Consider the following 27,504-nt stretch of genomic DNA (forward strand, 5'->3'; position numbering starts at 1 on the left):
TCCATCCCCCGGAAAACCCTCCCCACCCCCTGGTGCCATAACTACCCCTGCACACCTAAGTGACATGAGAGATAATTAGTATCACACCAGCCACAGCAGACATAGGTTCATGTGACATCTAGCTGTGTCTGAGTGCTTCAGATCAGGCTTCTATTATATCCAGCCAGAAACAGCCAAGTGCTGATCCAGAACGGCAGGTCTAAAAATACCCTCACGCTGTGCAAAGCATTGAATTGTGTAAAGCCAGAAAGACAAGGCCTCTTTTGGCTCTTTCAAACCAACCCGCAGCGCATCCGCACCCTAGCCAATTTTCTGAGTTTGAAAGGAATGTTTTCACAGAGTAGGCCACCTACTGTGGCAAGTTCATGGCGAGAATTGATAAACCATTTTTTGCAACTTTTTTGGACTGCCAGTTTAAACATCCTTTTTCCCCTCTCCATTTCCTCTAAAGGGGAACAAGATAAGGCTTTTAATAGACTAGCTCTTTAGTCTTTTTGCATCAACATAAACTCCATGCATATGAGAAATGTCAAAGTGATGCTTATCCTCCCGGTACTGCAAAGAGGAGAGTGCTCTGGCAAAGCAACATGTTCAGAAAACAACACCTCCGCAGCCACTTTGTCTTTGCATCTGGTGCAGCTCAACAGTAGAGAGAATCCTCTGCCTTGTGGTGCACAGTGAGTTGAAGTAATTCCCCGGGTATAATAAGGTCTCGGTGCATCACCTCACTCGCTATGTCTTATCTGCATACATCTGGTGTTAGTCCATGTGATTAAAACCTCCCAGTGCATAAGATTAAAATGGCTACACAAGGACAAGCGTTGCTATATGCATAAGCCTGGCCCTATGGGAGACAAAGGTGGTGTGTGTGTGTGTGTGTGTGTGTGTGTGTGTGTGTGTGTGTGTGTGTGTGTGTGTGTGTGTGTGTGTGTGTGTGTGTGTGTGTGTGTGTGTGTGTGTGTGTGTGTGTGTGTGTGTGTGTGTGTGTGTGTGTGTGTGTGTGTGTGTGTGTGTGTGTGTGTGTGTGTGTGTGTGTGTGTGTGTGTGTGTGTGTGTGTGTGTGTGTGTGTGTGTGTGTGTGTGTGTGTGTGTGTGTGTGTGTGTGTGTGTGTGTGTGTGTGTGTGTAAGAAGTGGAAGGGTTAGGGTTTTCACCTCCTAATCCCAAGTGGTTTGTCTTTGATGTGTGAGTAGTGGTGTGTAGTGGTTTGCTGCTAAGGAGAATCGATTAAACTGAGAGTTGATTCGTTTTTTTGTCTCAATCTCTTTTAATTTAACATTTGTTGGCTTGACATTATGGATCAAACATGTTCCCCCATCAAATAGTTACATGTATATAATAGAATATTAATTATAAATAATACATTAATTTAAAAGAAAAGGATTACAAAAACAATAAAATGCAACCTAAACCTGGAAGACATGTTTTATTAAGCTGTGAAAATGCATCCAAATCTTAATTACTGTCTAATAGTGTGCTATTAACAAGCTTCCTTTCACCTTAATAGATCACTATGACATCATTGAATATTCACTGTCTCTAAGAACAACAGCAGAGAACAAGGTTTTTTTAATCACCTTTAATGGTACCCTAACCTCTTATTTAACATTGTTTTTTACGTACATTAGTTAGGTGTAAGTGCTCCAAGAAAATGTCGAGCGACTTCACCATTATGCAGATGGAGTTGGTGTTTTCGTGTCTGAGGCCAATCTTCAAGCTCTAAAGTTTGGTCTGTTCTTTTCTATAATGAACAAATTTATTTTCAGAAGCTGTTTTGAAAAGAGCCATGATCAGTCTATCATTTATATATGCTGCCTCTGCTGTAGCTCTCATTCGTAATATAACAATATATAGATGCGATTGTGAGGATACAGTGTTGCATAACGCATTACCATTAGAGAGCACTTTTGCAAAGAATAATAGAATATGGACGGTGATTGTAGGGAGAGCGAGAGTTGAGTACACCAGCCTCTTAAAGCTACAGAGAGCTGAGGACAACCTTGGCTATATGCACCAGATTCATTGTGTACTTGACTATAATAAGTGCCTCGGATGTTGCTAAGCAAAGGACAAGAACAAGGCTATTTTTGAGGTCATTGTTGTGACACGCACAGTGAGACATACATGTGGGCTTTCTCACAAACACATTTGAAAATCAAGTCTTGGATAGAAATGTCTCCAGGTAGGCTGTATGGCAAACCACCCACAGCTTCATGCTGCTCTAAACGCTGACCAATTAGTGGATTTAATTGCATATCCTGTTCCATTAGGCCAACTGAGATTGACAAGTACAGCTATGAGTAGGGGTTCGACCCGAGTCCTCTCACAGTATCAGCAGGATTCTTCTCAATCTGACACTGAGAGGGATGAATATATGAGAGTGTTCTGCCTGAGCTTGTGTTTTCAGCATCCTGCATGCCTCCGGTTTGTGAACCCTGCCTCTGCTCGGGCTCTGGTGAATCCCCAGCACCAGACCCTGGGTTAATTGGAGGGGCTTGCATTCTCTGTAAACAGCATGCTCTAATCGTTGGGGTCATGTCCCTGTAGAGCAGAGATGGGCAGGACCTCCACCCCAGCCTCAGGCCCTCTGCCTGGTAACACTTTGGTCTTCAGTTAAAAGGCTGCAGAGAGGAATGCATTTTAAAAGAGCGCGAGAGAAAGAAAGCTAGAAAGAGAGAGTGGGAATGAAAGGCCAGTATTTATTCTGGTTGTGCATTGCATGTTATTGTCTACATGGGGTCTTTTACACAAATAACTTCTCTTACCTCCAACACTGATTTGCTCTTTTTTTTCTATAGTTATCTGGGCGATGGAAGATTTCACCTGGAGTCAATTATGATCGCTAACCCAGAAATCCCTGCCTACAGGTATAGCCAAAGTTAAATAACTTTTGCTCAATATTTGTTATTTCACTGCAAAAATATTGTACAAAATGTTCATTGTGGTCAATTTGCATTACAGCTAATAAGTAATCTAACAGCAAAGGTGGTAAACTAAGGAGAAAGCTCGGCCATTCCACAAGTAAAATAATGTGATCACCTCCTTAGATCCCCGTGAAATATGTTATGCATTGAAAAGGATTATTCACATTAAATAATCCTTTGTACTCACGATCACTCACCTTTTCGCAGTGTCATGATAACATTTTGTGAGGATTACATTCATTTTTTGATGAGATCTTGTTTGTATGCAAGGCTTGATTGTGCCGTTATAGACATACGCACTGCTGCAAAGATCACAGGTCTCTCTCATAAACAAGATTCTAATCTCAAGTCTACTCCTTGTACTGGAGAGAAGGAGATTAGATGCTCAGAAATACCTCCATTTATCCTAAGATACACTAACTCTTGTCATACTTGATGGCTTTTCATGATTGGATTTTTTCATATTTGTTTGCCTCAGGATAGATACATGAAGAACAGTTCTTAATGGCTATAATATGGTTTGTCTGTTTATGCTTCTACACATCTTCCATTTACTTTAGTGTCTTTGCCTTTTCTTGTCTGTGTTTGTCCGTAGATATGACCCCTACAGTAAAGTATTTTCCAGGGAGTACTATGACCACGAAGCCATGCGTGCCTTAAGGCTCCAGGCTATTGATAAGGCTCGATCGGCCCAGAGATGGGGCTTGATCATGGGCACGCTGGGGCGGCAGGGCAGCCCTAAAGTCATGGAGGTAAGCATCTGCATCTTCATTTTGACTCTCTGCATGTACTGAGGCTACTTGTGCAATAGCTTGCTACATTTATATCAAAGTCAGTTTCTCTGACAAGTCGTTGGGAGTCATGCAATACTGAAAGGACAAGCAGTCTTCACACTCAGAGCCTGTTATTTACACATTCAGAATGATGCAGCCAGACAGCCATAGCAAAGCCTATCATTGATCTCACTGTTGGCCTCTTTGGCTGTATTGAAGTGTTAGTCCCAGGGATTTAGATTTTAAGAATATTTTATTATCGATTTAGCAGTGATAATGAAAAAATAATCGTAAGTCAATGTTTAAAAGGTTAACAAATATTGTACAAAATCTGCTCATTAGTGGAAGTTGCGGTTCTTTTAATTGACGTTGTTTTCATTGCACAATTCTAGTACATTAGAAATTCAAATCACAAATTAATTAGTTTGACTCCAAATTGCTAATCATGATTTGAAAGTGCCAAATAGAACAATGTGTGGACGCTGATACTGGTTCATTATTGTGTTGAGTGAAAAACTGAAAATACTCTATATATAATTACTTTTCCTTTCTTTCATTCCCACTTTAGCTCTTGTTTTATTTGTGTTGTACTGTTGTAGATTCAACTTTGATATTAACTATGCCTTTTTTATATTTATGTTTTTATTTATTCTTTAAATACATACATATTCTATTTTGTATTAGTTTATTTAGCCGTGAATCAATGAACATTGAGTTGGCCAAGGGGCTTCTTTTTTGATCTTAGTTCATCTTAAAAACATAATCCTGTCTGTATGCTTGGTTAGTTGCACGGACATCGTAGATATACAAGTTTTTAAAACAAATCCACAACAAGGTTTTGTCACTCGGCACACGTTCTTAGACCTATTGATGCATGTCTCCTGATAGTAAATATTCAGACTTCAGACTTTAAGTTAACATTGGTGTACAGTAAAACTATATGGCCAATAGAGAGTGAAATGTTTGATTTTAGGGTGGAAGGAGAGGATAGATTGAACAAATGGACTAAAATGAATAAAAAGACCCACCAACTCTTCCATAGCGATCTGTTGAGATGAAATAGTACAGTGTCAGATAATCTCTCAAGTAAAGAGACGGAGCTATCTCTGATAAGAGCACAGTTGTATAAATGGCTCAGGATACTCCCAAGGACAGTGGATATCAGCAAATCCCATACCTTTATCTCACCAATGGAACATTTATGAGATTTCTTCACTTGGTTTGGCTGCAACTCCGAACAACACCTCAGCCCAAGTACCAATACCCACAACTTTATAGGCAGCAACAGCAAGGCGGGAGAGTTCCTTGAACAGGATAATCTGTTTCATATATTGATATGTTATATAATGCATATTGTCTGGGCTTCTACACAAGGGGCACGATTAAACTCAATCTGAGGAAGTCAAGCGGGACCAGATCCACATGGGCCTACTGTCTGTGGTGTAAGGTCTGGGGTGAGGAGATGTAACATCTGTAAGGTGCTCTGGAACGAGCCCGTTGAGGTAGTTGGGCCTACTAAAACAGACTATTCCAAAATTGGAAGGAGATCCAGAGGTAGACCAAGAATTTTCTTGACAGCTTACATTTCGAAGATAAATCGATTGACATGGGTGAGGAAAACAATAATTCTGCTAGCTTGCTTGTTTTGCTATCACCAACCAGTAAACTGTGTCAGAAAACAGAAGGATTGAAGGTTAGTAGGAGGACGTCATGGGCTTTGTGATCTGTGACATATCATTTGATATTCTTTAGTTTAAAACCCTTGATAGTTATAATTATGTTTCTTGTTTGTTTTGCAAACCTAATCATTGGTCCTTTTATCTAATTTCTTGTTCTTGTTAGCATCTGGAGTCAAAGCTCGAGTCCTTGGGAAAGCCCTTCACTCGAGTGCTCCTGTCTGAGATTTTCCCGGGAAAGCTGGATCTGATGCAAGATATAGATGCGTGAGTATTAAGATGCACATATACTTAAACAATAATACAATAACAATATTAGGTGGCAGAAGCCAGACATGTAGGTATTTTCTCTGACAACACTTACAGTGCTTTTGAGTCTTGTTGTTAAAACAATTGAAGAACCGTTGATACAGTGTATTTGTTTTTTGTTTTCCTTTTTCACATACCATAACTTTCTCCAGCCCGAAAGTGTGGATTACTTTTATTGTCTTCCTCCCATTACTTCTTGTTCTTTCACAGCACTTCTCCCTTTGGCTCATTGTTTTCATGATTTGCAATTTCTTAACAACGGCTGTATTTCTTTGTTTTAAACAATGGCTCATTTATCTTTCACATCACGGACGCTGGCAGAGCTGTTATGATCAGTAGTCACCTAGAAGTTGCAAATCAACAACTTTTGAAATGTATTCTGTAAGCATCATTGCACACATAACTTGGGATTCAACATCATTTGCAAGTCCACACTGTTACAAGGAGCTGACACACAGAACTCTGGAGTTTATGCCTTCATAAACACTATTTGCATTCAAGTCTTGCTGAGATTCCATTGTTTTAACTTTGTAGCAAAACCAAAGAGTCCAGCATGATTCACTTGGATGCTTGATACAAATTGTCAGTTTTGACAAAGGGGGCAAAGAGAGCAGAGTTTAATACTTAAATAATGTGCTTAGTTAACACTTATTTAGGTTCAAGGTGCAAGGCTTTATACGTCATACGTACATAGTTACAGTGTAGTTATGACGATGAAAATCTGAGGTCACAGGCTCCTCCAACAGTGCAACACAATAAAACAGAACAAATTCAATACAAAAAGTAAAATAGTGAAATAAGAAAAATAGTGAAATAAGAAAAATAATATAGACTGTAATAATAATTAGCTTGAGACTCTAAATTGTTTTATTTCGAACACCTTACCAAGAGTCCGAAAATATGTAACATTTCTGGACCCAAGGAAATTGTGAACCCATTACAAATAATTAACACTTACTCGTTCCCTCACACAATATATAATTATTACTTTGAGATGTGCGGGAGGCTGTGGCGCAGTGGACTAGTGCGCTGGTGTTGGGATCAGGGGGGCACAGGTTCAAACCCCACTGCAGTCAGCATGTCGTTGTGTCCCTGGGCGAGACACTTCACCCCAAATTGCTCCTGTGGGGATTGTCCACAGTATTGAGTATGTAAGTCGCTTTGGATAAAAGCGTCTAACAAGTAACATGTAATGCTTATTAATTTGTCCATTAAGGGGTAATGTGGAAGATATGGGCAAAAAATGTACTAACATTATTAACAGAATGTGAAGGGTGTATAGTGCTGTCAAAGCAACTTACGAGTTCTGTCGAAGAGAACATCTACTAAATGAGCATGCTTAACAATCTGTTCTGTCTTGTAATACCACTTGTACCTTGAAAGGACATGGTGAATCAGAAGATGTGTGTTTTAGGAAGAACTGAATAGTGTTTTGTAGATTGTATGGAGCCCGGAGTAGAGGTTATATGCCGTCTCCTTCCATGTATTACACATTGCTCCTGTAATACATGATAATCGCAGTGGCAGGATCTGAACTATACCCTGACACTAAACGCCGTTATCCAGCCCAGCAACACTTGTTACGGTATTCAAAAAAACTGAACCGCTCCAGTTTCTTCAACGATATATCAAGTGCTTAGGCTTCCAGGTGTAGCTTTTCCAATGTATCTGAGTCACAACCAGAGGAACAGAGGTGAAGACGGACAAGGGTTTAGTGAGACACTGATGTGCAGGAGCTCCAATCACACTCACACAGGCACACACACAATCCTCACACTCCCTCAGATTGGCCTCCCACTGTGGAGTAATGAGAAGTGTGATGTGTGAGGGAGGAGTGGGTGAAAGAAGGACAGAAGGTCTGAGAGATTGAGAGTGAGTTGGAGAGAGTTATGCAGAGGTAGTTGAGGGGGCTGTTTAGAAAGCGAGTGATCATGGTATAAGCCATTTTTTCTTAGTTTTTTGGTTCTCCTCTTCAGACTGACGTATGAGTGCAACTCCAAAATTATGTAAGTCCGGCACGATTCTCCCAACCAAAACAAACCCTGATTATAGACAAAAAGCATTTGTGGTATTGATTTCAAGAAAACAAAAGTGTTTCAATCCAAAAAGGTGTACTTTGTATCTGATAGGAAAAGAGATAGGTAGGTACACCTGGCTTACTAACAGCCATCTAATAAAGCATATACTGTTGGACACTGTTTTTATATTTAATCTATTTGTATTTATACAAATGGGGTCCACAATTACCATCAACAGATTCTACAAAAACTGTGACGAAATTCCTTCCTAAATTCCTATAATGTTCTTTAAACAATACTTATATCTCAATTTGAGTGGTATAAACTAGGGATGCTCCAATCGATCGTCCGCCGATGACAAAACGACAATGACAATAAAATAGCGGTATGTGAAGCAGAAATCCTGCAGCTCCACCCGCTGTGACGGACCGGTGAGCGGAGCAAAACACACACTTCAAGTTAGACAGGGCCGGTCTTTGGCACAGGCACATAGGTGGCCGCCTAGGCCGCCAGATCTGGGGGGCGCGCTGCGCTGGTAGTTCTGGGAGGGAAAAAACATTTTTGACTGCTTGGCTCATCCTAATTTTCAGCCTTGATGTAACAACATTCATAATTAAGTCAAGGTAACACCCTTTTCACCCCGGTTACACTTGTTGCTGGATTGATAACTACAGCTCCGTGAGGTAAAGGACTCTTGAGTGTTTAGATAGTTCACTTTAGTCTCAGTTATCTCAGTGGGTCTCAAACGGTTTGGTCGCAATTTATGTAAACACACTCTGTCCTACACGGCTTGTTGGAGCTCGTGCCGCCCCCCTGTGAGCCCACTGTGCTCTGATTGGTCAGCTCGCCCACTCTGTTCTGATGAGTCCACCACCGTTACAGCGGAAGATCAGTGATTATGTGTTACAATAGCAGAGAGAGGAGCTGTGGATTATTGTTATTGATTAATGCATCAGTGTTTCTTAGGGTCAAAAACACTAAACTCACAACTTAAAATGAAAGCGTTTAGTTTATTTAATAAAAGAGCATGTTCAATGTGACAGTAGATATAGATTAGTTGAAATTTGGTGCTATATGTATATAAATATAATATATATATACAGTGGGGCAAAAAAGTATTTAGTCAGCCACCAATTGTGCAAGGTCTCCCACTTAAAAAGATGAGAGGCCTGTAATTTTCATCCTAGGTACACTTCAACTATGAGAGACAGAATGGGGGGAAAGAATCCAGGAAATCACATTGTAGGATTTTTAATGAATTAATTGGTAAATCCCTCAGTAAAATAAGTATTTGGTCACCTACAAACAAACAAGATTTCTGGCTCTCACAGACCTGTAACTTCTTCTTTCAGAGCCTCCTCTGTCCTCCACTCGTTAACTGTATTAATGGCACCTGTTTGAACTCGTTATCAGTATAAAAGACACCTGTCCACAATCTCAAACAGTCACACTCCAAACTCCACTATGGCCAAGACCAAAGAGCTGTCAAAGGACACCAGAAACAAAATTGTAGACCTGCACCAGGCTGGGAAGACTGAATCTGCAATAGGTAAGCAGCTTGGTGTGAAGAAATCAACTGTGGGAGCAATTATTCGAAAATGGAAGACATACAAGACCACTGATAATCTCCCTCGATCTGGGGCTCCATGCAAGATCTCACCCCGTGGGGTCAAAATGATCACAAGAACGGTGAGCAAAAATCCCAGAACCACACGGGGGGACCCAGTCAATGACCTGCAGAGAGCTGGGACCAAAGTAACAAAGGCTACCATCAGTAACTCACTACGCCGCCAGGGACTCAAATCCTGCAGTGCCAGACGTGTCCCCCTGCTTAAGCCAGTACATGTCCAGGCCCGTCTGAAGTTTGCTAGAGAGCATTTAGATGATCCAGAAGAGGATTGGGAGAATGTCATGCTTTAGGGCTGTTTTTCTGCAAAGGGACCAGGACTACTGATTTGTGTAAAGCAAAGAATGAATGGGGCCATGTATCGTGACATTTTGAGTGACAACCTCCTTCCATCAGCAAGGGCATTGAAGATGAAACGTGGCAGGGTCTTTCAGCATGACAATGATCCCAAACACACCACCCGGGCAACGAAGGAGTGGCTTCGTAAGAAGCATGTCAAGGTCCTGGAGTGGCCTAGCCAGTCTCCAGATCTCAACCCCATAGAAAATCTTTGGAGGGAGTTGAATGTCTGTGTTGCCCAGCGACAGCCCCAAAACATCACTGCTCTAGAGGAGATCTGCATGGAGGAATGGGCCAAAATACCAGCAACAGTGTGTGAAAACCTTTGACCTCTGTCATTGCCAACAAAGGGTATATAACAAAGTATTGAGATGAACTTTTGTTATTGACCAAATACTTATTTTCCACCATAATTTGCAAATAAATTCTTTAAAAATCAGACAATGTGATTTTCTGGATTTTCTTTGTCTCATTTTGTCTCTCATAGTTGAGGTATACCTAGGATGAAAATTACAGGCCTCTCATCTTTTTAAGTGGGAGAACTTGCACAATTGGTGGCTGACTAAATACTTTTTTGACCCACTGTATATATAAAAAATAATTCTAATTATTATTTTTTTAACACCTTGAATTTCATGGGGGGCTCCGTTGGCGGGGCTCTGTTGGCGGGGCTCCGTTGGCGGGGTGCAGCGCCCCTCCAAGACAATGGTAGGGGAAACACTGGGAAACCGGAAAAGCATGACATGGGACCTTTAAGCGTTCTTTAAATATTCTGGGTAAGAGATGAAAGTAGAAATTGAAGGTTTATTTTTGGAAGCTATGACTTACTAATAACTTTGTAATCATCATGAACCACTGTTTATTCAGATTAGACATCACAGAGTAGATTTCATTTGCTTATATTTCTCTTTTTATTTTTGTTTCCTACCCCACACACACAGCTTTTAAGGCCCTGTCACACTGTCCCGAAATTGACACCCGATGGACACACGATAAGGGAAATGTTCAAATTCGGCTGTGATCGTAGCAACATCTGGCCATTCGTGAGGGCATCTAAGCCATCGTATGACCGCCGGTGGAGTTTCTCAGGCTCCGGCAGCAACTTCGTGAGCGGCAACTTCGTAAGGCACTCGTGAGGGCATCATCGGTGCATTCGCCCTCACTCTGATCGGGGCGAATGCCCGATGGCACCGATGATAACAAGATGCCCTCACGATGGCCTTACGAAGGGCAAAATGGACACACGAATTCAACACGAAAATGAACCTTCGCAAGGTCCTTCGGCAATTTTTTGGCATGCCAAAGATTTTGCCACCGCTCACGAAGTTGCTGCCGGAGCCTGAGAAACTCCACCAGCGATCATACGATGGCTTAAGATGCCCTCACGAATGGCCCGATGCTGCTACGATCACAGCCGAATTTGAACATTTCCTTTATCGTGTATCCATCTGGTTGTTTTATTGCACAACAAAATCATGTAAACATATTATGTAAATAACCCAATTTGTGTTCTGTGAAACTGAAAAGGATATAATATATTATTTTGAAGGCGAGTTGACAGGAAGTTGTTGTTGCTATGGAAACAACAACATGACGGAGAAAACGTAATATCTTCTACATATAAAGACGGAGAAAGTAAAGTACAAAGTCTGAAAATATCAGTACAGTATCATAGTACTTTAACATAATTGTTTGTGTTACTTCCGTTGCAGTTGTATGTCTTAAATGTAATGTAAATGTTGCCTTCGTGTGTGGTTCGGGGCCATCTTCGTGCGAAATTCACAATTCCATATTCGTGTGTCCATCGGGTGTCAATTTCGGGGCAGTGTGACAGGGGCTTTAGAGAAATCTGGAAGAACACAGGTATCCCGCATTACTCTGAACCAGAGATTATAAACCACGGGAAAATGTTTTGAACCAGACTGTTTAGAAGGATTAATAGAAGGAAGAGAGGGGGCGATTGAGAGATAGACAGAGGGTGGTAGAGGAACACATTAGTGCTCAGCACCAGCCAACACAGCGCACAGCACCCAGTCCACCCCCAGGCTTTCTCTGTCATTAGACACACATACTCACTCATATAAACAGAGAGAGACACCATTAGCATATGCTCTTAAGTGTGTAATTAGGCTGTCCCCGAGCAGGTTTTAAACTATAGCACATATATATGTACACCCCACACACTTATGTCAACTAGACTTCAAATGCCACCCAGTGCATTGCAGTCTTTTATCGTTCTGCTCGAATTTGAATTGTTGACTTCATTCAAATGAAATTCCTTGTTCTAATTTAATTAGGTGCACCGTCATTAAAAGGTGAGCATTTTACACAGTACCGCAGCGCAGGTTAATTGTTCCTGCTTTTGGCGTGTCAAAACTGTGAGTGTAGTTGAAGTGAAGCCATGCAGGTGGAGGTCTTCCTAACATTGTCAGGGTGTAATGGGCCACAGCAGGCAATGCAGCGAGGCCAGGGATGCAGCTCACGAAGCAAAGCAGTGCTAAATGTCACAGCCTTACTTTTATATATCGCAGGACCAGAACTGCATCCTGCTCTAGCCTTTCTTCTACGTCTAGTGTCTAAGGGATTTATTTTATGCAACAACAACAAAAAACAGATCCTGTAGAGAAAACTCAAAGTCCTGTTCATGAGTTGCTTATCTGTTAATCTTCGCTGGGAATAAGTTGAGAAACAAGGCTCCACTGCCAGATACAAAAGCCCACATTTTTCCTTTGTCTGTGCATATCTTTCCTCCAGCTCTCTCTTTGTTCCAATGCACCCCATGATTTGGGGATCTATACTGTGCCAGCTACATTGAAGGCCAGATAAGGGCTGGAAATGCAATTTGGACAACGTTCTGGAGGGCAGTACCTGGCATGGCTCCATGCATTTGACTGAACTGCACTATTCAGTCAGTCTCTGTGCTAATATTAGAAAAGTCAGCTTTCTGCTTCTTAGGAGGAATCCTCTCGGCCTTCCCTTTCATGCTTTCTGTCTTAGTTTTCTCTCAGACCCTCAATCCTCAAGGATTAAGTGTCGAGTTTAGAGTCTTGCTTTGCTTTATTAGTCACCCTCTCTCTTTTAAGCATATGTTCTTTACAGCCACACATAGAAACACTACACATACAGCACAAGTGTAAACACTCGTCTGCTCACACATATGTGCAGTCACAAATGGCAGCTGCAACATTTTCTTTTTTTGAGAAGCTGTTTTCGATACTTGTGCCGTGTTTGGCTCTCAAAGGTCCCCTATTATACTGTTTTTCATCAATATATTATAAGTCTCAGATATATACAAAACGTGTCTCTGAAATGTTTGGCTGAAATACCAAACAGATCATTGCAGCATCCCATAATCCCCTCTGTTTCAGCCCTGTTTCAAAAGTGCTGATTCTCTGTCTGTTACTTTAGATGAAAATAAGGAGCCACTCCCCTCTGAGAGATAAATGGTGCTCTAGGAGGAGATTCAGGTGATAAGGGAGGGGGGGTTACCTTGGTTGGTGATTGGCTAATGGTTACACAAGCCAAACAAATCGTTATGACCAGGGGTGTACATAACTTAGTGAGTTACTCAGATGAGTACCAGGAGACAGCGTTTGGTACTCACCCCACACAAAGCGTGGTCCTCCTCAGTGTCTCCTTCACTGTCCTCTATTTACACTTCTTGCATGCTAGATGATGAAGATGATGAAGATGCACCTCCCTGTCTCTTTTTAAGCCTCCGATTTGCTTTCTCCAAAACTTGTTGCCAAAACTGTGAAGTCCTTGCATTTCCTGAGGCCAAGTTCAAGGATCAAATACTAAGAAATTATCACATGACTTGAAGTCATATCTGATTTCAGATGTGGAAAGTTACGAAGTACACTTCTTCAAGTAGTCTACTCTACTTAAGTACAATTTTGAGATATTTGTACTTTACTTGACTTTGTTCTAATTTGTCAAATTAGCTGCACCTTTACCAGCTTTGAGAACACTTTAATGATCAATCATTACAAACATATCATATATATTATTCTGAAATGGAACAATCTGCACAATGACTACTTTTACTTTTGGTACTTTAACTATATTTTGATGAGAATACTTTTCTAATTTTACTTGAGTAATATTTTGAATGCAGGACTTTTATTGTAACAGAGTAACACTCTGGTACTTCTACTTTTACTCAAGTACAAGATCTGAGTACTTCTTCCACCTCTGTCTGATTTCAAACTCTTCCATAACACCCTGAGTAAGTTTGTTGTAAATCAAACTGCAGCAGCTTGACCACAGAGCGTGAACGTTGTGATCAGCTGATTCTGTGCAGTTCTCCAGTGTGTGCGCGGGGCACAGAGTGTGCACAGGGGAGTCTCCCACTGCAGCCAGTTGGCAGAGTTTTGGCACAATTCTGTTGTTCATACCGACGTTAACCCTGTCTGTGCACACGGCGACCAACTCTGCTGTCCGGTGATCTAAGCCTCTGCCTCCTGTAAAGCTTCACAGGTCCGTCGGTTATGTCCTGCGCGGCTCGGCCAGCACCCAGTTCAGTCAGTCACAGAAAGTCTGAAGATTTTTTGCAGGGAGCGAAACGGCAACGTAGCTGCTTAAAGTCTTTGTTTTTTTTTTTCACATGTCTCGTAGTTTACTCCATTGACTGTTGACAAGAAACACGTGTAGACGAAATATGTGTTTTCTTTTGATGTTTTGAGGTACGCAAAGGCGCCTAGTGACACAAGTGATGTTACGCAATTCAGATTTCTGCCGCGCATGCGTACCTGCGTACCAGTTATATGGACCCCTGGTTGTGACATCATAAAGTGGCCAAAATCTGATCAGCTCATTTTCAGACAGGTTTTTATATAAATGGATCAGGACAGAAAGTGAGCGAACCTTTTTTCGTGAAACTTTCAGAGTCTCTTTCCACAGAGGGGACACATGTTGATGTATAAAAGACATGAACAAGTGGATTTTGCATAATAGGTGACCTTTAAAAGGGTTCAGGTTATGAAAAGGTGCGGATAGATTTCTAGTTCACCTGTCAGATTCCACTTCTCCATCTCAACTTGTCATGTGTGAGGAGATTGGTGCACATGTCTCTGACTCAGTTTTCCTCTCAAATTAGAAGGATGAAGAATAATTCACGAGCCTATGCCCAGGGGGGGTGGGATATTTCTGTTACAGAAAGCAGAGGGGAGCGAGAGTCAGCGGTGCAATCAAATCTGCAGTTGGAAAATTGTGTAAAAGTTGGAAAATGAAGAATAGACAGATGGGGATTTTGATGCAGTAGCATACAAGTGTAAGTATTCAAGCATATTTTCATTGCTTCCATATGCTGCTGTACTATACCCCTTCGCCTATCCTCAAACGGATCTATTTCTTTTGACATTTACCAAGATCTAACGTTTTCTCCATATGAACTGCAATCCTTTTCTGATGGAGCTCAATCAGTAAGATTAGGGACGAGGCAGGGTCATCTCCCTGAGTGGAGATGGAGCTGAGGATAGCATTGATCTGTGAAAGCTTACCCCCTTAGCCCCGGCTGTTCCTCTCCGTCTCCATTTTCGCATTGTTCATTTTTCCCTCCAGCTGTTTACATCCTCCTTATCCCTCTCTCATGCATTTTCCAGAGTAAACACGTTTCTCGCTGCCAACCTTCCTCCTCTCTTCTCTCCTTGTGCCTTTTCCTTCTGTTGCTATTCTTCATTGCTTCCTATCTCTGTATATCTCTGTCCTCCTCTTTTTCCTCGTCCCATCTCTTTCATACACAGCCCCCCTTCACCCCCCCCCACCACCACCCTGTCTGCCTGCCTATGTAGGCTACCTCCGTGGAGACCGGGCTGGTGCTGCTTTTTTATTCACACTTACCTAACCCCTCCCTCCTTTTCATTCACTGCCTTTTCTCCTCTTTTCACCTCTGTTCACTTCTGTCTGTGTTTCTGTTGATGCCTCCTGCAACCCCCCCCCTCCTCCTTCTCCTCCTCCACCACCACCACCTCACTCCCTCCTCTCTCTTCCAACCTCCCCTCTTGCTGGCTATGTATCCAGACTGTGTAGCTTGGCTGTCTTTAGAGCTTTTGCAAATCAGGACAGAACTCTGCAACAGATGCTGGAGATCAAGTGGAGGGAGGCTCCTCCCTGCATCACGTGTCCATCACGCGCAGCGAGCAGTCACACATGTGCCCTGCCTGTCGAATAGGATCGCCGTCTCACGCCCTTTCGGACTGCTTCTGTTTTACACTCACATTTGCACTCACTGATGGATGTTCATTCAAACACAAATGTGTACCTCTTCTGCCCTACAGGTGGATCCAGATCGCTTGTCCACGCCTTTCTATCGACTGGGGCTCGGCCTTCTCCAAGCCCCTGCTGTCTCCATACGAGGTGAACACCATGCACCTTAAAGTCTCTCAGCAAGATCACAGCTGTCACTCACTTTTCAGAGAAGGCTCATGCAATGCACACACACACACACACACACACACACACACACACACACACACACACACACACACACACACACACACACACACACACACACACACACACACACACACACAGAGACCCTCCCGCCCGTACACAGACCCCCTGACATACCCGAAGATAAAGAAACTAAAACAACATTAAGTGCAGAAAAGGGTTTGTGAATTAGTGTGTGACTTATCAAGGCCTGATGTGCTGGAGGATCTACGCCTGCTGCTCTTCCTCCTCCTTTCCCTCCCTCTATCAGTGCTCGACAATGCAAAGCCACACGTAAAAACAGCATCAGCAGAAGACTAGCCCCCCCTACTGGACACGGGACCACACACCCCCCCCCCCACCACCCCTGCAGCTGTCTTGTTTTTCTAAGGGGGGAGAGATAGATCGGACAGTAACCCATGAGAACCATTTCAGAGCGATCGTTTGTTTGTGTGCCGCTCCAGCTGCTGCAGCCACTTTGTGATGGGTCTGGCAGTTATGTGCCATTATGTGACTTGGCTGGTTAGCATTTGATTATTTATTAATGTAATGATTTTTCCCTCAAAGATATGCTACTCATTTGAATCCTTGTGAAATGGTCGCAAGGGGAATTGCCGTGATTTGAAATGGTTGCTGTTTTTCTATGACTGCACATCTTCGCGCTTCACATACTTTTCAAAATGAGGCCATTTCCAATAATGTAAGCATTCACCGAAGAAGACAAAGTGATGATTATTGTGGTGTTGGTTTTTCTCACTGCCATCCATTATGGTGCATGCAAAGTCTGAAGTGTGCCCCGCTCTAATGAGGAAAGCAGCAATCTGTTTCCATAAGCCTTTTTCCTGAGAGCTCGCTTTTTCTCTTCCTTCAAGCTTTTTTGGGAACAATGTCTGTGCATTTAAATAATTTGCAGTTGCACTTGTGTCTGTGTGCTTATGATAATTCTTAATTCCCCCCTATCTCATACCTATGAGTGTTATACGTCTCAGTGCACTGTGCTTTTCACTGTGGCATTTCCAATGAAGATAAAGAGGGACAAGATGGAGAGAGGGGTGGAGGGTGAGGGGGGGGGGCAGCAGCAGCATTTATTTTCAGTGCGTCTCATGTTATATTTATAGTCAATAAGACACACTTGGCTCTTCTGTGAGAGCAGGGATTAGCAAGAGAAGCTAGCTTTCTCAGAGAGAAAGAGGGGAGAGGAGGAGAGCAGTGGGTAACAGCTAAAGAAATTAGAGGAGTGCAATAAGGGCAGAGGAGACTGTTTGGGAAAAGGAAAGGCAAAACAAATATGTTGATTTATCCTAGTAGTGCAATTTAGTTGTAATAGCTGGATATGAAGAAATAGAGACCTTGTACGCAGGAACAAGGGCCAAGTTGGTGACCCCAGATGGCAACAGCGAGGAGTTTGACATCCTGGCTGGGGTAATACAAGGGGACACCCTAGCCCCCTTCCTCTTCATCATAGTCCTGGATTATGCGCTCAGGAAGGCCATCAGTGGACGAGAGCAGGATCTTGGCTTCACTCTAACACCAAGGAGGTCGAGACGACACCCCGCAGTAGTCCTGACAGACCTGGACTATGCGTGGACAGCGTGGAGCAAGCACAGGAACTCCTGAACAGAGTGGAGTCAGAGTGCCAAGGTTGGCCTGAGGCTAAACGCCAAGAGGTTATCACCGATAACATCTTACCGGAACATCCACCTCTGACAACAACAGAAGGCACTGTGCTTAAAGAAGTCAAGGACTTCAAGTACCTGGGCTCATGGGTCAACTCAACCGAGCAAGATCATAAGGTGAGGAAGGCACTTGCATGGAGGGCCCTGAACGGCATGACCAGTGTATGGAACTCCAACCTCCTCCGTCAGCTTCTTCTATGCAACGGTAGAGTCTGGTCTCCTCTATGGCAGTGACTGCTGGACCCTGAAGCCGACCCTGCAAGGGTCTCTAGACGGATGCTTCACCAGAATGTTGCAAGCAGTACTTAACATCAGCAAGAGTGTACATGTAACCAACAAGATCCTGTACGAGGGAATACCAAGGGTGAGCGAGAAAATTGCAGCCAGGAGAATGAGACTAGCAGGACATTGTCAAAGGCATCGAGAGCTGCCAGCCAGCAAATTGGTGCTGTGGGAACCACCACACGGGCATCGGTCACGAGGACGTCCCGCACTAACATACGTGGAGGTACTCAAGAACGACGCAGGAGCACAAAGTACCAATGAACTGGCCAGATGTATGGAGAACCGGGATGACTGGAAGCGACGATGGAGGGCTCGTCTGAGGACGACCTAGAGAGAGGGAGAGAGAGGGAGAGATATGAGGAAGGAAAGTTGTGTTATTATGTTGTTAATCCTCAAAGAGACATACATCAGCTACATGTTACACTGCCCTGCATACACACAAACATACGTAGTGCGCAGTTAACACATCTCCATAAACTTAATTGAGAAAGTAATGTCCATCTGTACTGCTTTTGGTTTCAAGATGTATTGTATCTATTCATATAAAGATGTTTGAGGTGAGTTTCAATATTTAAGGAAGCAGCCAGGATAAAGGAGATACCACCTTGTCAGTGAAGGTGACACCATTCTAACTAAATACACCACAGTCACTCACTCCACACAGACCCAGTGATGAATCGTGTGCCATTAGAATAGCAATGTTATCCCTTTCAAGCTGCATTTTTGATGTTTCTTCCCTTGAACCAAACTCTGTTATGCGTCAAATGACTCATCATATTTCCAAAAAAATTTCAAATGACACCTATTTGTGTGAAGCTGAAGATCTCACTAGTTTAGAAGATGAATGAGAAGTTGAAAGGATGAGTAAATGAACAATCAAACGATGTGTTGGTTCATTCAGCACGCTTGTTTATTCATCTGTGCAGGCGTTCAGCTGCTCATCGTTTCATTCAGGATCAATATTCCCAGTCACTTGTCTTCCATATGGAGCAGCCTGCACGTGTGTCACTGCACTGTCATGCCTGTGCTGCTGTTGCTCCCCTCCAACAGCTGTTGTGTCATGCAGTGCAGCTGCATTGGGATAACATGACAACTCCGCCTGTTATCTAAGCTTAATATTATGACACCTGTCTTGTCTGTTGCGACGACTCACCGCTGTGGTTTCCTGCAGCTGCTTTGCCCAAAAACTGCAAATGAACTCCTAGATAACAGGAAGGAGAGAAACGGCAGAATGGTGTACTTTCATTCAAGTGGGATGTGTTTCACTTTGTACAGCTCCTTGTTCCTTTTCCTTTTCACAGTCATTGTAATTATCCGTCTCACTCTCTCTCAGGCAGCTGTGGCTCTACAGGAGGCTTCCTGGAAAGAAGTCTACCCCATGGATTTCTACTCCAATCAGAGCCAGGGCCCGTGGACGCCCAACCACCCGAACAACCAACCTGTGCGGCCCGCGCGCAGACAGACTCAGGTGAGCAGGGGTGGAAGATAAAAGAGTGAATGACAGATGAAGATTGAGCAGGGGAGGGAGGGGCACGCAGCACGTGTTTGGAGACGTGTATCAACATGTCACCACACTGACACCCAGTGGCGCAATGGCAACAGGGCATGCATCTGAACACCTCTCTTAAAGGCGTGGCTGCGACCTTGACCTTGATCGTTTATTGAAAAAGCAGTAAGATGTGCTGTAGATGTGTTTGCAATGTGACCCTGCAGAAGCCATAGTACCACTCATGTGTCTAAGGAAGATGCTGCGATTGTTCCACGTGTTAATGCTTTGCCACTTCCTGCAGAAACAAGCCTTGAAGCCAGTCCTTTCGACAGAGCAGTGTAAGCAGGGCCAGTGCGCCCCGTGTGGCTGTCCAGAGGAATGAGCTCCGCCTCTGACCCGTTTGGTGCCTGTCTGTGCCTCTGCTCACGGCTGGAGGGAGGTGAGTCAGAAGAGGAGAGGGGGTCTTTGTCCAGACAGACTATCAGCAAGCAGAGCTGAAGCCAGAGAAGCCCTCAGCCACTCCTCCAATGGATTACCAGCCATACATAATCCCTCATTCTACAGCTCAGCAGATCAGACCAAATGCATTGCTCTTATTTCTGCACGTGTTTGGAGCTCAACACAAGTGACGGAGAACTGCTTGTTGTTTGAGGCCAGGCTCCTTCATGTGAGTCACATTCTGAAGCAGCTGCTCTCTGCTGTGCCAAAGACAGTGCTTTTCTTCCTGCACAGTCAGGGGAAGTATGTGGGCCTTTCTGTAATTGTCAGAGAGAGCGCGCAAGATGACCTTGAGTTTCTTTTATGGAATTACAGCGTGAATGTGGGAGGATTGAGTCGAATGCTATTCACATGTCCTTGTATAAAGCACAGTATCAGACACTTCAAAGTTTCCCTTAGTGCTGTGCTTCAAAGATAGTCATAGACATATTGTATGAAGCACTTTATTTGATCTACAAAATGTGACTTGTCACTATACTTAATGTGTGTAGGAAAGTGTGATGGCATGACCTTGTTTCCCTGTCCTGCTTTTTCAAACTCTGGAACAATAAATCTGAAATGTAACCTTGCTTCCCGTGTGAGTGTTTTTGATAAACGCAAAGCCATACTGAAGCGATCGCTCTGTTTTTAAGCATGCGCAGTGCTAGTCACGACTGCTCTCCATCCTCATCATTTATTTAAGGAGTATTCTGTCAATAAATAAATAAAGCCTCTCTTGCTGTCGGGCTGCAACAGCAGAAGGTGATTGACAGCAGCGCTCCTCGGGTCCAGATGATCCCGAGAACTTGTAAATCTCCCCCAGAATGCAGCACGTTGTCTCAGGTCAGTATGATTTTCTGTGAGTTTGATTTGACGACAACTACCATAGTATCTCCTTGGCAACAGAGGCCAGCACTATGCAGCCGGTCCCGCCAGAAGTCTGTCTCACGATGGGTCTCACTAGTGGCTGTTATTTTGAAGCGCTCACGTGTGTGTGTGTGTGTGTGTGTGTGTGTGTGTGTGTGTGTGTGTGTGTGTGTGTGTGTGTGTGTGTGTGTGTGTGTGTGTGTGTGTGTGTGTGTGTGTGTGTGTGTGTGTGTGTGTGTGTGTGTGTGTGTGTGTGTGTGTGTGTGTGTGTGTGTGTGTGTGTGTGTGTGTGTGTGTGTGTGTGTGTGTGTGTGTGAGATATCGGGCGGCAGAGCTGTCTTGAGGGTTGGTTTATGTTTTGGCACGCTCCACCAGGGGAAAGAGGGGAGAGTTTATGAAATCCTCTCCTCTCTCGTTGTAAATTGCATGATTTATTATTCTTTAAATATTAATTACTTTTTCATTTGAACGTCAGTGAATGAGGATATGTTTCAGAACATGTCCTAGCTGGCAAGACTTTAATTTAGTGTGACAGGTTTGGACTTATAACTGTATTAGACAAATACTATATTAAAGGGTATTCAAATCGTCGTAATGAAAGTGGAATAGAGCCTTATTATATTGCTTAAAATATTCGAGAACACTACCAGAGGTCTGGACAATGTATTGCATACTGCTGTAATATCATATCCTATGTATGAAATGTGTTCACATACATATTTTTTTTATTTCTTTTTGGTTAATCATTCATAATAATTTTGAAAGTAGCAAAGATCAAACTGAATATAATCCGTTTTTGTCTGTACTGTAAATATTAACTGAACTTCTCGCTCTCATTCCTATGTTATTGTTTATTTATTTCCCCATTGATTGTTACCTTGCCAACAAGCCCTTATTCATAGATCCATGTTGAAATATATCAACAGCCCCAAATGTTTATTCACATTACACTACATGCAGTTGTATGTTCATGTATTACATTTCTCCTTTGGATAGATTACAAGGTCACGTTGTTTTGAGTGTGCCTGAATATAATTGATGTGTTTGTAATTGCAGTCCGATGCTGATGTTGTGTCATGTGACTCAGCCTCACCTACTGTCAGCATGCTGCAGTTCTGTTGTTGTTTGGCAGCGAACACAAAGGTAATTAATATTCTCATGATTGCTCCTCACAGAGCACAAAGTGGAATATATTTGCTAACTAACCCTGCATGCAGAAAATAAAGAAAGCAAAATAGTTCAATAAAAGTGCATTTCTGAGCAGTTTGATGGAACTGTTTCAAAGCATATTGTGGTTACTTGCTAAGGCTCCTGGATCAAAAAGTAAAAAGGATTTGGAGGCTCCGATTCCACAGAGCTGTTTCCCTCTGCCAGCCACAGACAGATGGCTGTGTAAGTGATGCCATATCTCCTCTGTGATTCACCACCATCAATACAGGCAGCTACCACTAGATGGCGCTGTTTGAGAAGCCTGTAAGTCCCACACGTTTCACTGTGGAAAGGCTGTGCTGGGCATGGCAGAGAGAGAGTGGTAGTAGGCAGGGTGCATAAACCAAGCATATACATCTGTAACTGGTTTGTGGGATTCTTTCCAGATGTGGCAGGAATTCGTTTCACACTCTTTCGTCCTCCTTGGCATCCCATCTCTTCCCTTCTCCCCTGCACCCTGCCTGCTCTCAATGCATATGTCAAGAGAACATGATATGGTCCCCATGGAACAAACCTGAGGTCTTCTTTAAGTCTGCTTACCCAGAAGTCTTTGAACTTGTTTTTAGCACCTACCGTATTTACAATGGTGTTTTTAAACTATTCTGTAACGCTTTTATGCATCTGTTATTCCATTATGTGTATGTATTGTGTTCCTTTCTGTTGTCTTCTTGTTAAGTGTTAATGATGATGTAAAGCACTTTGAATTGCCTCTGTGTCTGAAAATGTGCTATATAAATAAACGTACCTTACCTTACCTATGGTTGGTTCTTATGGGTGCCCCAGCACTTGTGTGTGTAAACCACAACAATATGTCACATGAGTCAAGAGCCAACATGCATTGCACCCTAAACAACCTCACATCATCCAGTATCCGGATGTGTTAGTTGACATAACACATGTTCAGTAAATATGAACTTTCTGTCTGGGTCAATGTGTTTGGCTTTGTCTGGTACCTGAGAGTGAATACAATATGTCGGCACCAGAAATGTATTGTGTTGTTTATTTCCCTGAGCAGCGAAGCGCCGGTCTCTCCGTGTCCTTGTCCGCTCCTTCCCGCATGTCGGGCAACTTCTCATTTATCCTGAGCAAATGCATTATTCCAGTCTTTCTTATCATAGAGTTTATTTGTTTATCATGTGTTTTTTTTGGGTTATTAATGCATTTTCTTTCCACAAAAGGAAACCAAGCAGGGGTGGAAAGACAAACATTTTCAAATATATGTTATGACTCATGGCACATCATCACAAATAAACAGAAGAGGAGGATTTGTATCTGAGGCAGCGTGTGTGATTTCAGAAAGCCACATGTGTGACTGAGGCTGTTCTTCTCTCTGTGTTTCCCCTGGATTACATTAGAACCGAACCGAAATGACATCGGGGGAACACTGCTCTGGTTCAACATGTAAAGACACCTTGGATTTCATTCGTTTGATGTGACACTGCATGTGCAATTTCAGAAGAAGGGCATTGGTAGAAGAGCCCATGTCTGTGTGCAAGCTGTCCCTGTACGTTTTTGCTGAACCTTTTTTTTTTTTTTTTTTGAAGAGGCATGATGAAGAAAAGGCAGGTTTTAGCACACATTTTACAGCATGTGTAACTCCAAAAGCAGCTTGTTCTTGAGTGGACAACACGGTCTACGGGCCTCTGAGCTTTGCTGCTATGCATCAGGTCTGAAATACAAGAAAGAGTAAATGTGGCAGTTCTAGGACAGCCTGTTGTTTAAATACGTTTAATTCCAATTGTTTCTTTGAGTTGGTTTAAGTGCAACACTCCCCCTTGTGGAAATTAGCAGCTCTGCGTAACAACCCCTTGATCTGCATCCCTTGTGGACATTTGAACAACACATGCTTATGTTCAGAGGCTGCTGACTGTGTGTGTGAGTGGGAGAGAAGATGCCTGTGCGGCCAAACAGCAATGTGAAGGAAGGTTGCTAGAAGGAGGTTGAATAAGTGGTGTAAAGAGATGACTAATTGTGCGTAGGAGGTCAGCATGTCCCTGATCAGCCGCCCCAGCACAGGGCTGTCACAAAGTCACCTTCTTCCAGCCATGGACGGTGAGGTCACGCTGAGATCTTCAGTCACTCATTATTGAAGTCCTTTTATACTCTGTCTAGTGTAACGGCGCATGTGATTACTGCTTTTCCTTTGTTGTATGTATGTTCATGTAACCAATGAGTATTGACATGACAACAAGCAAAATCAATACTCACTTTGTATCGACTGGAATGTCTTAACAACTCAGGCAGATCATTTCAATGCGAATACCAACTAAACGTCTACCTTTTATTATCCAAAACCAAGCGATCAGTTAGTAAGTCCTGTACGGACCATATATTGTTCATTAAAGCTATTAGTAAAAGAATAAATCATGCTCCTTGATATGACTGATATTAATACAGACCCTCTCTAAATGATACATTCTAATATCATTAGTTTAGTGTAATTCGCGATGTGAAGCAGCGACCCATGACTCGTTGTTATGAAGCTTAGTAGCAATGCAGAGTTAAACTTAAGTTGGTTCAAACATGGATGAGATTGACAGTGGAGGAGACATGGCTCTTCACACATGACTGCTCGTCATTTGAGGAACTTACTACTATTGTTAGCTGATAATAAAACATCTGGATGTGAATATTAATATAAATGTGCTTACATGATTTAATAATCATGTCTGTCATTAATGAGCTAATGTGGCGTTCCCAGTAATAACTATGAATACTCAAGTGAGTATCAGTAATTGTTTGTGTGTCATCACCCGCAGATGTAATGTTGTTGTGAAGAATCAGTAAGGCAGTGGTGCGAATGCACATTCACACAGAAGGCACTATGTGTTACTTGTTTACATACGAGGCGCATCTAAAACACTTTCAAAGCCCTACATTTTAATTATAGTCATTTATCTTTTTATATTATTTCTGATTATTTCCATATTATTGCAACCTTGGCAACATCATAGCGTTAATGTTAGAATATATATTAATATCATATATGTTTAACATTTCACTTAACACACGCCGTAGATATACACGAGGTAATGTTTCAAAAGCTTCCCTTGACTTATCTAGTGCCGTACTGATCTGTTAGGATCATAACGTTGCTATTGGTTCATTCAATATAATTGATATTCATCTTGATAGTTTGTAATGAAGTCCTCATGAGCTCATTGATTATTGGGACGTATTCACATTACTTCATCAAGTTGTAACGACATCATTTATTGTGAAAGTAAAACCATACAAATATTTGAAACATGCAGAATTTGTCCTACTGTGTGATATATCTTCTCAGGTAGAGGAGATAAACCTCACCTTGCCACTGCTTTGCTCTCCCTCCCTGAGTAATCCCTCCTAACTGCCACAACATAAAAGATGCCTCTCAGGGCAACAGGTCTTTACAGTGAGGTAGGAATTGTATATCAATATGTCCAATGTGTACACAATGGTGTCTTCACTGATGCTTGAGTTTAAAAGAAAGATGGACTAGATTAACCATATTCATGTTAATGTCAGGGACAGACATTACATTACTATTCAGCCTCATCTTTTTATTTTACAGAATATATTTCTTTACAGTATAACCCAGACTTCAATTTGCTTTATACAATTGAGCCAATTGTGTTAAGTAGAGCGTTTCCCATTGTGTTCTAAGTACATCCGCTACTTGAGAAGAATCCATCAAAGAACTTGTGAGAAACTCATCTATAAGGCCCCCTCAGCCGGAGAATAAGCACAGCCTCTGGAGGAAGTGTTGATTTGTGTGATGTATCATTCAAAGTATCTTGTTAACCAGCACATCGATGTTGGCCAAGCTGCTGAAGTGTCCTTGAGCAACACATTGAACACATGCTTAAAGCTTCGTGGCTCACCCCAGCTTTCGCTTTATTGTTAAAAACAACCATTCAAATCACCAACAAAGATACAAAGTGTCATTGATTCATGATTAATCCATTTATTGATATCAATTGATACATTACAATCCATCATCCAAAACCTTTTGAAGAAGTTGACTCACCTTGCTTTAGTCTTTAGTATATCCAGTTGCAGGTTTGTTCCCTGAGCTCTTCTCCTGGCCTGTGTTCATCAGGACTGGACAGGTGGCCTTTGCCGGACACTGCTTTTCTGGTCAACCTTCAAAAGCAGGGACTTCAAACGACATGTCAAAGACTATTCCCTCCTCCAGGATATGCAATACTGTAATATTTCTTTTAAAATGTACAAGCCTTTAAAAAATAAATAAAAAAAAGATGTTCAGATACTCAAGGATAACATCTCTGACATGCAAGGATTCCTGCTACTGTCCGTTTCAATTATTGTCAGCTTCAAAGACTTCAGTTATATTTATGCAGCCAGACTATTTGCTTTTTATTATTTTAACTTATTTTGTACATCCTGTACACCATTTTCAGTTTATTTGTAAACTACTCTTTGAATCTACTGAACTACATAAATGATTCACTGAGTATCAACTTCTGTAGAATATGCTTTAGTTACATTCTTACATTATTGATGAGATTAAAACTCATTTGCTGCATTTTGTTTCTTCACATGATTGAGGTGCTCACTTTCCCCTCTCTGATTCTTATGTCCAGAGGGTCTTTTCTTCAAACTCTTTTGCACCACTCTGGTTCAGATGTGTGTTTTGCCCCCTAGCGACCATGGCTGTAGACTGTTACCAGTGGTGCTGTTGCTACAGTAACAATCTAATGCCACGGTCGCCATGGAGACAACAGGAGAAATATGATTGGCTGTGGTACTCACTGACGTCCTCGGTGGTTTGATGATGTTGGTGATGCAGCCTTCAGTGGTGCTGGGCTCCGAGAGGAAACTTCATACAGCAGATCCTTCCCTCTCCTCTCAACTCTTAGTCACATGGATGCATTTCATCAGCAGAGGTTTGCCAGACGTCAGTAGCCATGACTGTAGACTGTTACTGTACTTTGGAGGAGTTTTAGCAGTAAGCAGTCTAGAGCCAAGGTATTGATGCACTGACTGTGTGGTAGATACAGAGTGGACGTTACATGAGGCTGCAGAGTAAGAAACATGATGAGGGAAAGGGGGGGGGGGGGGGGGCGTGCAGAGTGAGAAAAACACCACGATGTTCCCCTTTGACCAACAATGAAATGTCATCTATGATTGCATTATGTAAACAAATCAAGGTGTGAAGTGCTGAGGAAAGCAAGCTTGTTAGTGCTCTTCACAGTCCCCTCGCATATATCTGTGGTGCACTACACAGCCATTAGCCACAATCTGATTATACACTATGACACAGTGCCCACAGTAGCATTGCCTTTTCCTGTCAGTGGCCTGAGGCTCTGTGTGGCCAGACTGGCTTTTACACAGTCCAATTGTTGTGTTGGTATTATTGATTTCCATGCCGATGATCTATGAGTCAGACACAGGATATGGA

The 27,504-nt window shown here is 42.5% G+C and overlaps 1 protein-coding gene across 1 annotated transcript in view; it reads left to right on the top strand.

The window, feature by feature from the left end:
- The window catches only part of dph1 (diphthamide biosynthesis 1), a 75,311-nt gene extending 54,702 nt beyond the window's left edge, over positions 1 to 20,609 (top strand). The window contains exons 7-12 of the mRNA XM_034097150.2: positions 2,798 to 2,866; positions 3,519 to 3,675; positions 5,539 to 5,639; positions 15,944 to 16,022; positions 19,392 to 19,526; positions 19,849 to 20,609. Coding sequence (XP_033953041.1) covers positions 2,798 to 2,866; positions 3,519 to 3,675; positions 5,539 to 5,639; positions 15,944 to 16,022; positions 19,392 to 19,526; positions 19,849 to 19,929 — 622 coding nt within the window. The 3' untranslated portion in view covers positions 19,930 to 20,609. The remainder of the gene's footprint in view (positions 1 to 2,797; positions 2,867 to 3,518; positions 3,676 to 5,538; positions 5,640 to 15,943; positions 16,023 to 19,391; positions 19,527 to 19,848) is intronic.
- Positions 20,610 to 27,504: the final 6,895 nt, after the last annotated feature.

The sequence above is a fragment of the Pseudochaenichthys georgianus genome, chromosome 13 (genome assembly GCF_902827115.2).
Source record: "Pseudochaenichthys georgianus chromosome 13, fPseGeo1.2, whole genome shotgun sequence".
Classification (NCBI taxonomy): domain Eukaryota; kingdom Metazoa; phylum Chordata; class Actinopteri; order Perciformes; family Channichthyidae; genus Pseudochaenichthys; species Pseudochaenichthys georgianus.